The following is a 12,145-nucleotide window of genomic DNA, read 5'->3' on the forward strand; positions in this document are numbered from 1 at the left end:
CTTCAAAAACTGAGAAAACTTCTACCTTACAGGAGATATACTGATAATACATTATAACTTGTTCTTTATTAAAAATGTCTTAATATATTGTAGGTGGTCTTAGGAATTTCCAAACATATCGTGACAACTTTCTAAAGCCAAGAAATATTGACAGCCCTAATGACACAATTTAACTCTGCTGAATTAAACACTGGATCAACAGGTATTGAAAATGAAGAAATTTGTCATGCAAGTGATTTGGTGAGATGAAAATCAAGTCCGATCATTCATTGCTTTGTACAAAACCAACATTGATTCATTTTAGTCAGGACTTTTAAAATATGTTAGTTTGACTGAGACGTGAGTAAGGAGAGATAGTATGAGATGTAGACCATTACAGTTGATCTGACAGGGTACAATGATATCTATTGTGTTCTGTATTCACTCCATGATGCATCACGCAACTCATTACTGTCAAAACTGTTTTAAATTTCAAATGAAATAGATCACTTATCTTTTGCACACTAGGTACACCTTTTTGTAAATATTTAATGTTTATTTTGGGAAATGGGTTTCTTTCACATCAATGAAATCCATTTTATAGTTATTTTCTTTGATTTGAGATATCTTTTATGCATTTAAACTGACAAAACTTATTTTTTGCACCATATTCAAAAAGGTGCGTTTGATTTCGGTAATGAATGTCAAAACTTTAAAGACCAAAAGTGAGAAAAGATGTAAATATATTACTCCAGTTCATATTTTGATCATCTTTTATGACCTTGAGTTGATAATAGACAGGTGAATTTATACTAAATTTCCCAAAATGATGCCTCTCATACTTAACTGATATATTAGCTTCTGTGAGATATAACAAAATGCACACTTTTGGTTTTCATGACTTCGGGTTGCTGTCTCATTAACTTATTTCTTACATCTCCTTTTGTTCATATTTTTAGGGAGGAATAATTTACAATGTTGTTTTGAATCAAACTTCATAATAGATGTACATTGCACACGACAATGCTTACATTGTTCTTCTAAAGAATTTTCTTCATCTAAAATGAGATATTTTATTGATTAACCAGTAATTAGAAAATTTAACAAGTTATAATGCATAATGAAACAGGATTCTTTCTAACATACCTTATGTAACAATTTATTTTTGAAAAGGCAATAAATTTCATTAAACCAGATACACCTTTTGGTGGCAGCACTCAGTAGATACAGTTTCATTAATTGTATTCTGAGAAATGACCATCAATTATCAGAACAAGGGTAATAAGTAGATAAAATTGTAATGTCCCCTGAGACAGTTTACAATCATGAAGATTCATTTGTCCACACTGCTGTTTGCCTAAGGGTGGTATACAATAAAATAAATTACCGTTATTATTACATGCAACTTGTAATGCATAGTGATTAAAGTATGTGTCAAACAGATGAAAATGTAAGGTAAAAAGACTAATGGATAGTCTATGTTGTGACGAGATAAAAATGTTGTCTTTAACCTAGATTGAGACTTGTCTCTTTCATGTTCCCCCCAAAAAATCTTCATTCGATTACTGTAAATTCAGAAATTATTGCGAGGTTTTTATTAATGCGAATAATGTGACGGTATGAGTATCGCAATAATAAAAACTCGCATTCTGATAACTGAAACATAGATCTGTATGCAGTTTTTTTCAAAATCGCAATAATTAAACTCGCATTTTTGTCTATTCTTGAAAAATCGCAATAATAAATGCACGCATTAATTTCTGAATTTACAGTATTAGAAAGAGGGCAATCAGAAAATGTAGATTTTATTTCATTTTTTTGTTCGAGCTAATAACAAATTCCTTTTCTAAAGACAACATTTTAGCCACATACAAAAAAAATGTGCAGTATTTGATATTCTATTTAAATTCAGTTAAGGAATAACAAGTCAGTTTTTGAATAGTTTAGAATCTACATTTACAGTAAGCTGTTACTTTATGTACATGTTACATCCTAACAGCTGTACTTATTTTAGATGGTCCCTATAATACTGCTGGAGAGTTATTAGAGTAATCTTATGTTCTAAATTACACTTTACCAATACATTATATTTTCAGTTTGACCCTCACTCGAAGCCTTTTCTGAGTTGATATAATAAACTGCTGCTGATGTAATCTCTAATGGACAATACTGTATGAGGAACATGTATATTTTGAAACCTATCATCTTACAAAATTACTAGCTGTTAGCTTTATGTCTCTTTTGGGAGACAAATAACACAATGGAAAAGCGATTTTTCTCTATTTGCTTAAATTTATGTCATTTTTACATCTGATAAGAACCTTTAATTGAACTGACTGTTTTTAACTACCATTATGGGGCTTTTTTCAAGAATTCCTTTGAACTTTAATAGATATTTATTTTCTTTATTATAGAACATTAGCCATTGATTAATAAAAAATTGGGTTTTTTTTCTATTCTAAATTTATACAGTCATGTTCTATATCAACACATGCATCACAGATCATTTTCACATAATGTTTTAAATTTAAGTGATTTCAGTAAAATATTACAGGAAAATAATTGAACATGAAGTGCATTAAAATCCATTCAACTTCACAATGCATAACTTTAAGGTTCAATTTGTGAACACCTTTTAACCATAGAAGTGTAGGTTTTTTTTATAATCAATGAATCTACACTTTCACAAAAAGTTAAATACAATGCCAAAATACTACATGAAGACAAACATTTAACAAACTAATGACATGTATCAAACCAAGTGCAAAAGGTTAAAAGAATTTAGGAAATCTGCGACACTATCTGAAGCACACAAATTTTACTTTGTTTGGTTTGCAAAACAAACGCCTCAAGAATTAATATCAGTACCGATTTTAAGTGCAATGTAAATTGGTTGTAATGATGATAATGTTGAAACAAATTGAAGACAAACATGTAAATGTTTTATACAGGCTTTTATTAGCTCAACTCAAAATCCTCTAGTTTTCTCAACAAAGAAATTTGTAAAGATTGTTTGATATCAGACTTTATTCTGCTATGTTTACCTACACAAATTATATTCATCCTATGGTTTATTCTGCTACAATGTTGACAATTCACCATTTTCTACCCAACCCTCAATAGGATTTAACTACAAACAGATTGCTTAATGTTAAAAACAAACTTTATCATTGTTCGCATTCAACAATTTTGTCAACAAAAAGGTGTGAGTTATATGTATTAGCCAAATTATGTTTCACTAAGCTGTGACCAAGAATAAATTTCACAAATTTACATACATTTCTAACAAAAAGCTTTTTGACATCTATTTCCTTACAATTTGTGTATTCTGACATCTGTGACCATGGTAACCTTTTTCGAAATGTCAAAGTTTAACCTGTATTCAGTTGTATTATACTTGTTTGACTTTAGGGCAAATTTATGTTATATTAATGTTAGACAAAGCAAATGCTTTACAGACTATATTGTCATGATACTCTTGAAAGCTGTCACAATAAAATCCCTGAAACATTGCCAATGTCTGCTACATAAAGCAAACTATGTCAAAACTTGTGAGTACATGAAACATATTCTTCCAAACTAAAACCTTTTGGAAAACTAATGATGCAACTAAAATGTGTTTAAACCTAAACTAACTAACAGTTTGAACCTATTAACATCATTAAAGTAAGAATTTTCATAAAACCATTCATTATGAGTGTCTTAACCCCACGAAGCTTGGTCTTTACAATTAATGCCTGATTAAAGACATAATAAGGCGAGATTTCTTGGTGAGAAAATTAGTATCTTCTCTATTTTAATCAGTTAAATCACTATGTGACATCAGATTTACTCAAATCTCTTAATTCTGTTTTAATGAGGGGAAGTAACTCAGTTAAAGTGTTAAAAAAACTGTGTTTTAAAAGCTTGGTTGATTTAAATAGGAACCCTCTGATGAAATCCTGCCAAAATTGACAGTTTCACCACAGATGTCAAATATTAAATCATTTCTCCTACATGTATTTTCCCAATTCAGAAGTATGACTTACCATTTGAGCATTACTAGTTCTATTTTCTCTCCTCTGATAATACTTAAATTTATAGGGACTTTTTGCAATGGAAAGAAACAAACCATATGTAACAACCATCTGCCGTTAGTCAGTAAATGATATATTTTTCCTCCTATGATAGAACAAGATGATATGGAGCATAAAAATTCCCAAGCTGCATGTATTCTCATTACCATGTAGTAAACCTACTGTGCACTGCATGCCATGTTGGTTTTTTACTACATCTTAAAATTGCTCATTAACTGCTTCATTGCATTTGTCTGAGAATTCCCTACATTTCTATGTAAATCAATTTAATTTGACAGGTAGCTGTAAACAAAAACAAAGGGCTTCCTCAATCTTTTTGCTTTCTGAGACAACCTATGCCATTCACATCAGTTTAAAATAAGCATTTATACAATTTTTATCACAAATTCTGGGAGTTCTCTTAGTTTTAATTTTTATATATTAGATGCTCTACTACATGCATCTATCGCTATCCTTTATCGTCTATTAAAATGAAGAAAAAAACATATTTTTTTTAGAATTACTGCTGAATGTGAAGTAAAATTAATTTTTATGTCACTTTGTCATGCACATGTCAATGTATTTTTATGCCCTGTTCTGATGTTATACAGAATACCAACTTCTTGATGGATTTGGAAATTGGGCTTCTAGGACAATTATATAATAATCAAATCTCCACTTTACAATAAGGTTGTTCTGAAGTTACCTTTGTTGCAACATAATATCTTCACTTTACAATTAAAACTAGTTTTACAGTTGCCAGACAGATAACTTGAAACTATAATTATGTTTAGGGCAGATAAAATTTTCTCTTTGTCAAATCCTACATTGAAGAATTTAATGACTTTTTCATTGTAAATTCAAGTGTAACTAGAAACTTCAGGTTTTTAAACAGTAACACCAGGGACCTTGTTTGTTTTGATAGAAAACCTTCTCAAAATCCAAGTAAATGAGTTTTAACTTATTCAAATATTTAACACAACTATTAACCAAGGTTCCTCGTTTTTATAAATGTCATTTTTATCATGCTGATAATGTCAAGATTTCCTTTTGAACCCCCTATATGTACATTTTGTATGCCTATGCTTATTCAGTCAACAGAGGGGGTTTAAAAGGAAATCTTTCACAGTAATATCCTTGAAAACGACATGTTACCTGAATAATTATGTTATATTGGGATTCCGCTATATTCCACTGTGATGGAGATGGGTTGAATTATTCAAGTTAAATTATTTGTTACATGTAATATGAGCAGACAAATATTGCTCAATTTTACATTTATAAGTAGTTCAATGTCTGATATCAAATTTTCCAACACAATACACGCCAACTTTGGTATTTTTGAATAAGTTGACAGATTATCTTAAAGAATGTCATCCAAAACACAAACTTGAATAACAAAAGTGTTTTAAGCACAGCCTTAGGGATTCTATCAACAACCAACCTCTAATTTAATCTCTACCCAAAATAAAATACAGACACTTAATATTAAGATGAAAAGGGGATTATGAGAAGAAAAAGTCACTTAAAAGTCCTCTAAAATATGCAAATTGGAGAGTTAAATGAAAAGAAAATAAGGACATAAACAAGCCGATTTGCAAGGATTATCAGTCAGAGTCCAAATAATAATGGGGAAAAGAAAGGAAAAGGAAAATATATCTCTAATTTATGAATAATGTCAATTGTATGTCAAATGAGACAGAGAAACTAGACCAAATTAAAAAAAAACACCAAAATACATCTAGACTAGAGTATACTCAGATCAAAAGTTTCATATCATTATTCAATGTTATAAAGAACACATGAATTACCCAACCTTTGAAACATTCATTTTTTTTCCCATCTAAAATTAATATTTGGTTTTATAATTTTGAGAAAGCTGTCATATAAAACAACTGTATTTGTATAAATTACAACTTAATTTGTAATTTTTATTATCAATCTTTACATATAGCTACAAGCGAAAAACATACAATCAATCACAAAAAAGACAAGTTTCGGCAATCATGTTTTACATTGTCTTTGATCGCTGACAACTGCTTCAATACAATATATTTCAGTGTCACTAAATTCCTGTTGTGAAGGAAATGGGGAAAAACCAATGAACGCCAAAAAATAACATATCATCATGCAGCGATACAGAAACCACAATACCTTAATATTCCCACATGTAATTTTGTCAAGGTCTATACTCATCTCCAATGTATTTTACATTAATCACAATAACACTTGCTGCTACAATTTCAATTTTTTTTAGTGTTTTCCCCCACTGTGATCAATATTCCAGATTTATAAGAACAGCTTCACTTATTACAATGAAAATCACTCACTACCGATCTTTGAAGTTCAATTTAAACCATACTAATTTTTTTATGAGTTATTAACAGACAACTTTCTGTTAAATTTTCAATTATTCAAAAAACAATTATTATAAATTTCATTTTAAGGTTTCTGAATTCTAATTTACAATGATTTTAAATCAATTTCAAATTACATCATCTTTATTTTTTTTGCAGTTAGTTTAGCTATGTGAATAATGAACTGCTAGTCAACTCTTTTCCAAATCGCATCCATTATGCTGTGTAAAATTTAATTAGGCAGAAAATTTCAAATTTTCCATTGTAAAACTCATTTATAATGAAAATCTTATTATAAAGTTATAAATTTTACTCATGCTTGCTGTTGATAATTTTAATGATAAAAATCTAAATCTTTTTTATTTGAATTTCAATGAAACTTTTCATACATGTATTTCACATATTATACTTCTTAAGTTATTTAAAACTCTTATATCTAAAGATTCTGTTTCATTTTAGTGTCAGTTTTCAGTGTTTTTATTAAACAAACAAAATGTCACTTTTTTAGTGTTAAAGTAATTTTAACAAAAGTGAGACAGTTGTGTGAAATTCTTGAAAAATTGTTGTTCACCCCTTTAGGCATAAACAAATTAGTAATGCTTAAGTTAAAGCTATAATTATTAATATCATATCATAACAAGCTTAGATAATTGGTTTAACAATATAGATTTAATTAGATAAGGAAATCCAACAAATCATTTAATTTGCATGTATTAAAAAATCAAACCGTTTTCCCAAAAATGTTAGGTAGATTTATTAAATTAAATTAAAGACAGTTGTAACAGATTTTCCCTTAATCCACTGATGAGCTTTTTGTCATGTTGTCCTTTTGATCTTTTACATCAAAGTGTCTAAAATCATAAAAATTAATTTGAACAGGTAGAATTTTTGTCTATGAGAAGTCAACTTTTTGTACCACACACAATTTTAAATTCATCACATTTCACGGATCTTAAAGCGATGAATATCTCAACAAAATGTAATAAACGATCTACAAAGCTCGTTTAAAGGTTTCCAGGTGTTACTTGCGCAGGTAAAAATAAATAATAAAAATAAACAAAATTAGAAATACTTACAGTGGATTTGAGTTATTCCAATACAGTGGTGGCAATCTTTTGCCTGTACTTGTTACTGAAACTGCTGGCATACAAAAACTTGTGAAAGGTATGAGAAAAATGGAATACTGCAGGTAAAATAACATCCCCCAAAATATATTTCGGAGAAATCTCCAAGTCTTCATTTTTACACTTCATTCAATACACACATTTGATAATTATTTCATCCTAATGGTAAGCTATTCATCTTGTTATTTTTCTGATATAAAAATCCATATCTGAGAAAACTGCAAAAATTTATACACATTCCATGCCTGTTCAGTGATCAATTGTGTTTTGAGTGAAATCAACAACTGAATAGACCGCGAGGTCACATGATCGACAACTCTCAGCGGGGATTTAAACTGATTTATACTGAACAATTGAATACCTTTTCAATGACTTTCGTGAAAAGGGTTTATTAAAAAGCTGTTTGTTAATTTTAAATGCTTTTTGAAGGAAAATGAACATTTTAGTATCTTATTTCTCTTTCTAAAAAGAGACTTTCATTTTGATAAAAGTTATATACATGCTTACTCATATGTAGATCAACCATTAAAATATTGATTTAAAATATGAAAATAAAAATAAATAGAACACCAGACTTTCCCAAATGACTATAATTTATAAATTAATTTTCATTATAAAAAAAGCAATATGTTTTATACATCAATAGTTATAAGTAGAAATTAATATTTGTGTTATCTAAAAGATATCAGAGATGTTAATGAAAAGATATGTTCTTGCATTTAAAATGAAAAGCAAATCTTCTCATTTTTCATATTTTTCTCTGTATAGTATTTAACATAATTTTGCATGAGAAGAATCCACATCTGCATTAAAGTATCAGTGGAAATATTAAACTTATGGTTCTCTTGTTCTTTTGATCATTTTCATATTTGTTAAAATCTTAACTGTAAAAATCATTGCTTTATTCATATAATAAAATAATAAATCTTTAGGGAAAATACTGAACATTTTTAAATATTTAGTTAGTGAAAAGGAATAATGTCTTAGTTACATAAAAAAACTATCTATATAAAATTCTATGGAGCCACACAAAATCTATTTATATCAACTAGAAAATATCTGTTTATGAATAATTTACAACTGAAAACCATTTGAACTTCACAAGAGTTCTAATCTATAGCCCAAAATGACTTAATTATTAAAACTAATGTTCTTGCTCTTGAATACAATGATGTTCAGAAAATTATTTTTCATCAGAGAGAGGAAAGAAAATAATGAGCTTTGGGAACAATTTCTGAGTATTCTTTTTCAAAATTTATATATTATATTGTATTTTTAATTTCTATTCTTAAACTGCAATTTTTGTAAATATAATATCAATATTGAAGCATATGTAAAAGCTGAAATTCTTAACCAATTTGATTAATCTAAATCAAGATATCAGCTAATAAAAGGAGATTGGTAGAGAGAGTACAAACAGATACCTATCCATAATATCAATTCAATGGGAGTAACTAACATGGAACTTTTATAGCGATATTCTATATACTAGTAATGTAAATAAAGGAGATATGGGCCTCCCTACCCCCTAATGAGCTACATATATGGTAAATGCATAGTCTTTCAACATGTCTACTTACTCCTAATGTTTTGTCTAGTTTTGCCTACCTCCTTTTCAAAATCCTGAATCCACATCTGAGTCATCCAGCATATAAATTAAGGTATATTTAGAATGATAACATGTAGATGTATATGAAGATGGGGTATTTGATTTAACAATTTCAGCTGGAATAAAAATGAGAAGATTTGGTGACATTCAAAAACCACAAGTCAAATATAAACAGACAAGATATTTGCCAGAAGTAATCTCTGAGCAAAAGACAAACAAATATCCACAGATTAAGCAACAAATGAACCCACACCAAGAAATGTGGATGAATTTAAGTGTTCTGGAAGGGTTCCTGCTCTAACTAAAGGGGCACTAGCTAAGAGATATATAATAAATATAATTATTTTGTTTGTTCAATCATTAATGAAAGTGAAATAGTGATTTAGTATATCGCTTTTAGCAGCCAGTATGGTTCAATTTTGTCAAAATAAGCTAAGAAACATTGAGGATGAATTATTCACTTGCAAGTGAATAATTCAACCTCATTGAATCCGTATTCATGTGAACTTCAATTTAACCCCTTGGCTTGAGATGGATACCGCATGCACTGTGTGCAGGTTCAATTATTTAAAGGAAAAGAATGACAACATTGAAAGTGAAACAAAGGTAAATCATTTGATTGACTGATTCGATCCACAAAAAATCATTCTTATACAGGTAAAAACAATGATTAACATATATTTTTGATATATATTATGAAATTAAACAGACCTAGAAAAATCCAAATGCACGATTCTGCTATCTATTTATATCTTTATTTATGTTTATATCACTTATATGGCAATCGGAGGTCTTCGGGGACAACTCGATAGTTAATTAGATGGCGTCTAGACTAAAATACACACGAAACGAAGCTACATATTATCGAGCCCCCGCATGCTCGGAATATTGTTTATTTTAGACTTTTTATAATTTGGATAAATGTTTTACATTGTTATAAATCAAACATGGGAATTTGAGTCAAATCGGTGAACATGAATTTTACAGCTAGTAATCTGGAAGGGTTTCTGCTCTACTTAAGTGGCACTGACTTGTTGCTCTGCCATGTCAAATGAACCCACACTAAAAACTGTGGATGAATTTAAGTGTTCTGGAATTGTTCCTGCTCTACTTATTTAGTGGAATCCGTCTTGTTGATCATGTCAAATGAACAAATTGTGATAAGCTGCATTCAGGGATGATAACATCACGTTTATATCATAATGGACTTCCAACTAGAAAAAAATAATTTTTAATTTCACTCAGCAATAATTGACCGGTTTGAAAAATCAGTCCATTTTAATAGTTTCATTCAACTTTTGAAAATGTTTTGATAAAAGTTTCAAATTAATAATGATGCTAAAGAGTTAACTTAAACATTCACAAGTTCTAAATGATTCATATCATTGTTATCATCTATTTTCACATGAAATAGTTAGTTGTCTAATGACCCACATCAACAACTCATTTCATTTCAATTAAAGAAACCTATAAAAATCACAAGTTGCACAAGCAAATACACATTTCTTCAGAAGATAAAATAAGTTCTTTGAAACTGTTGATTAATTTGTGAAAAATATTATCCCTTACATTTGATAAAAAAGCAATTAAAGCACAGATGTTTGGGATTGGAATACACAAAGTTGTTATAATGACAAACCATAATATTTCCCATCTCCAGATCATGTCAGTCAAGCCATTTCCCTGTTATCATCATAGTCATACTGAAACATATTATTGGTGGGAATAGAGATAAAATAAAGATTCAAATTCTTCAGAGCTTTGATTAGAAGTTAATTGTGTAAAATATCTTTCTTTTTATGAAAAACTTTGGCAGAAATTTATAAAATACTCATGAGATTTAAACAGCTTCATTTGAACAATTATTATATAATTGTGTAAGTTACTATTTTTTGTAGACATTTGCAAGCTCGGAGGCAGAAGAATAACCAAAGGGATATTCCAACTTTTGAGTTTTCGCTACTTAATTAAATGTTCATCACTTTGATATTATGACAGTTACTGTTAAAGGAAACCTTCCTTTAAGAAAAAAATACAAAGGACAATACTATTAAATAAGAAAATCATAATTATAGCAAAATAAATGGGTGCTGTTTCTTGAAAATTGGCATCAATGGAATAAATGATGTATTTTTGTTATCTCTGAGGTCCAGTGGAAAATATTTCATGCATATTCAGGATGAGAACGAAGTAATAATTATAAATCTGCAAAGTGGGTCTACACCAATGAATGCATGTAATTTGGGACTGGTATAACCATTTAGACATAAATTTGATATGAAGCAAATAAGTTATTGATAAATTCAAAAAGTACAGTGCTTATATGTTGATGTTTGGGAATGGCTTGACCTGCAGTAACATGAGAGCCCTTTCAGAACATTTTAGCAACTTTCAAGGTGAAGGACAGAAATAAAATCACTGTTCCTTAAATTTATATACTGTGGATTCATTTATTTTCGTGGGTACCAATTTTCGTGGATTAAGGAAAACTTACATGTTCGTTGATATTTAATTTCGTGGTTTTGACGAAGTCTACATACAAGCTTATGGAAAATTTGTTATTCGTTGAACATTTAATTTCGTGGTTTACCTGTACCCACGAAATCCACGAAAATTGGTATCCAACGAATAATAATGAACCCACAGTACTAGATATTTTCTTCCATTTCACTGATTTTTTTAATCTCCATGATGGCCATTCATCCCAAAAATTCTCCTTTCCCATACATTTACTGTCCCATCAAACACCTATGTGTCAAATTTTCAATATTTATGTGTGGGACATGGACACAGATGATGCCCCACTTGCATATAACATTATAAAGGGGCATAACTCAAGAACCGTAAAAGTGACGCCAACCAAAGTCGAACTTGATCGGTATTTTGTGGTAATAAGCATTGTTTATAAGTTATTAACATTTGGTTGAGGCAAACTAAAGTAAGAGAATAGAAACCAATTTTGTGATGTACGTACAGATGTACAGACAAGGGTACTTAACACTTAATGCCCCCTCCGGTGAC

At 29.4% G+C, this 12,145-nt stretch overlaps 1 protein-coding gene across 3 annotated transcripts in view; it reads right to left on the reverse strand.

Annotated features, from left to right (window-relative positions):
- LOC127706986 (ephrin-B2-like) overlaps window positions 1-12,145 on the reverse strand; it is a 141,738-nt gene that overhangs the window by 43,582 nt on the left and 86,011 nt on the right. The window contains exon 1 of one of the 3 annotated variants that reach the window (XM_052211745.1): window positions 7,468-7,811. The exons of 1 other annotated variant lie outside the window; for it this stretch is intronic. In XM_052211745.1, coding sequence (XP_052067705.1) covers window positions 7,468-7,631 — 164 coding nt within the window. In that variant the 5' untranslated portion in view covers window positions 7,632-7,811. Of the gene's footprint in view, window positions 1-7,467; window positions 7,812-12,145 lie in introns of those variants that run through there. One more of the 3 variants, XM_052211746.1, reaches the window with a different exon arrangement.

This window comes from Mytilus californianus, unplaced genomic scaffold, assembly GCF_021869535.1.
Source record: "Mytilus californianus isolate M0D057914Y unplaced genomic scaffold, xbMytCali1.0.p SCAF_6, whole genome shotgun sequence".
NCBI lineage: Eukaryota > Metazoa > Mollusca > Bivalvia > Mytilida > Mytilidae > Mytilus > Mytilus californianus.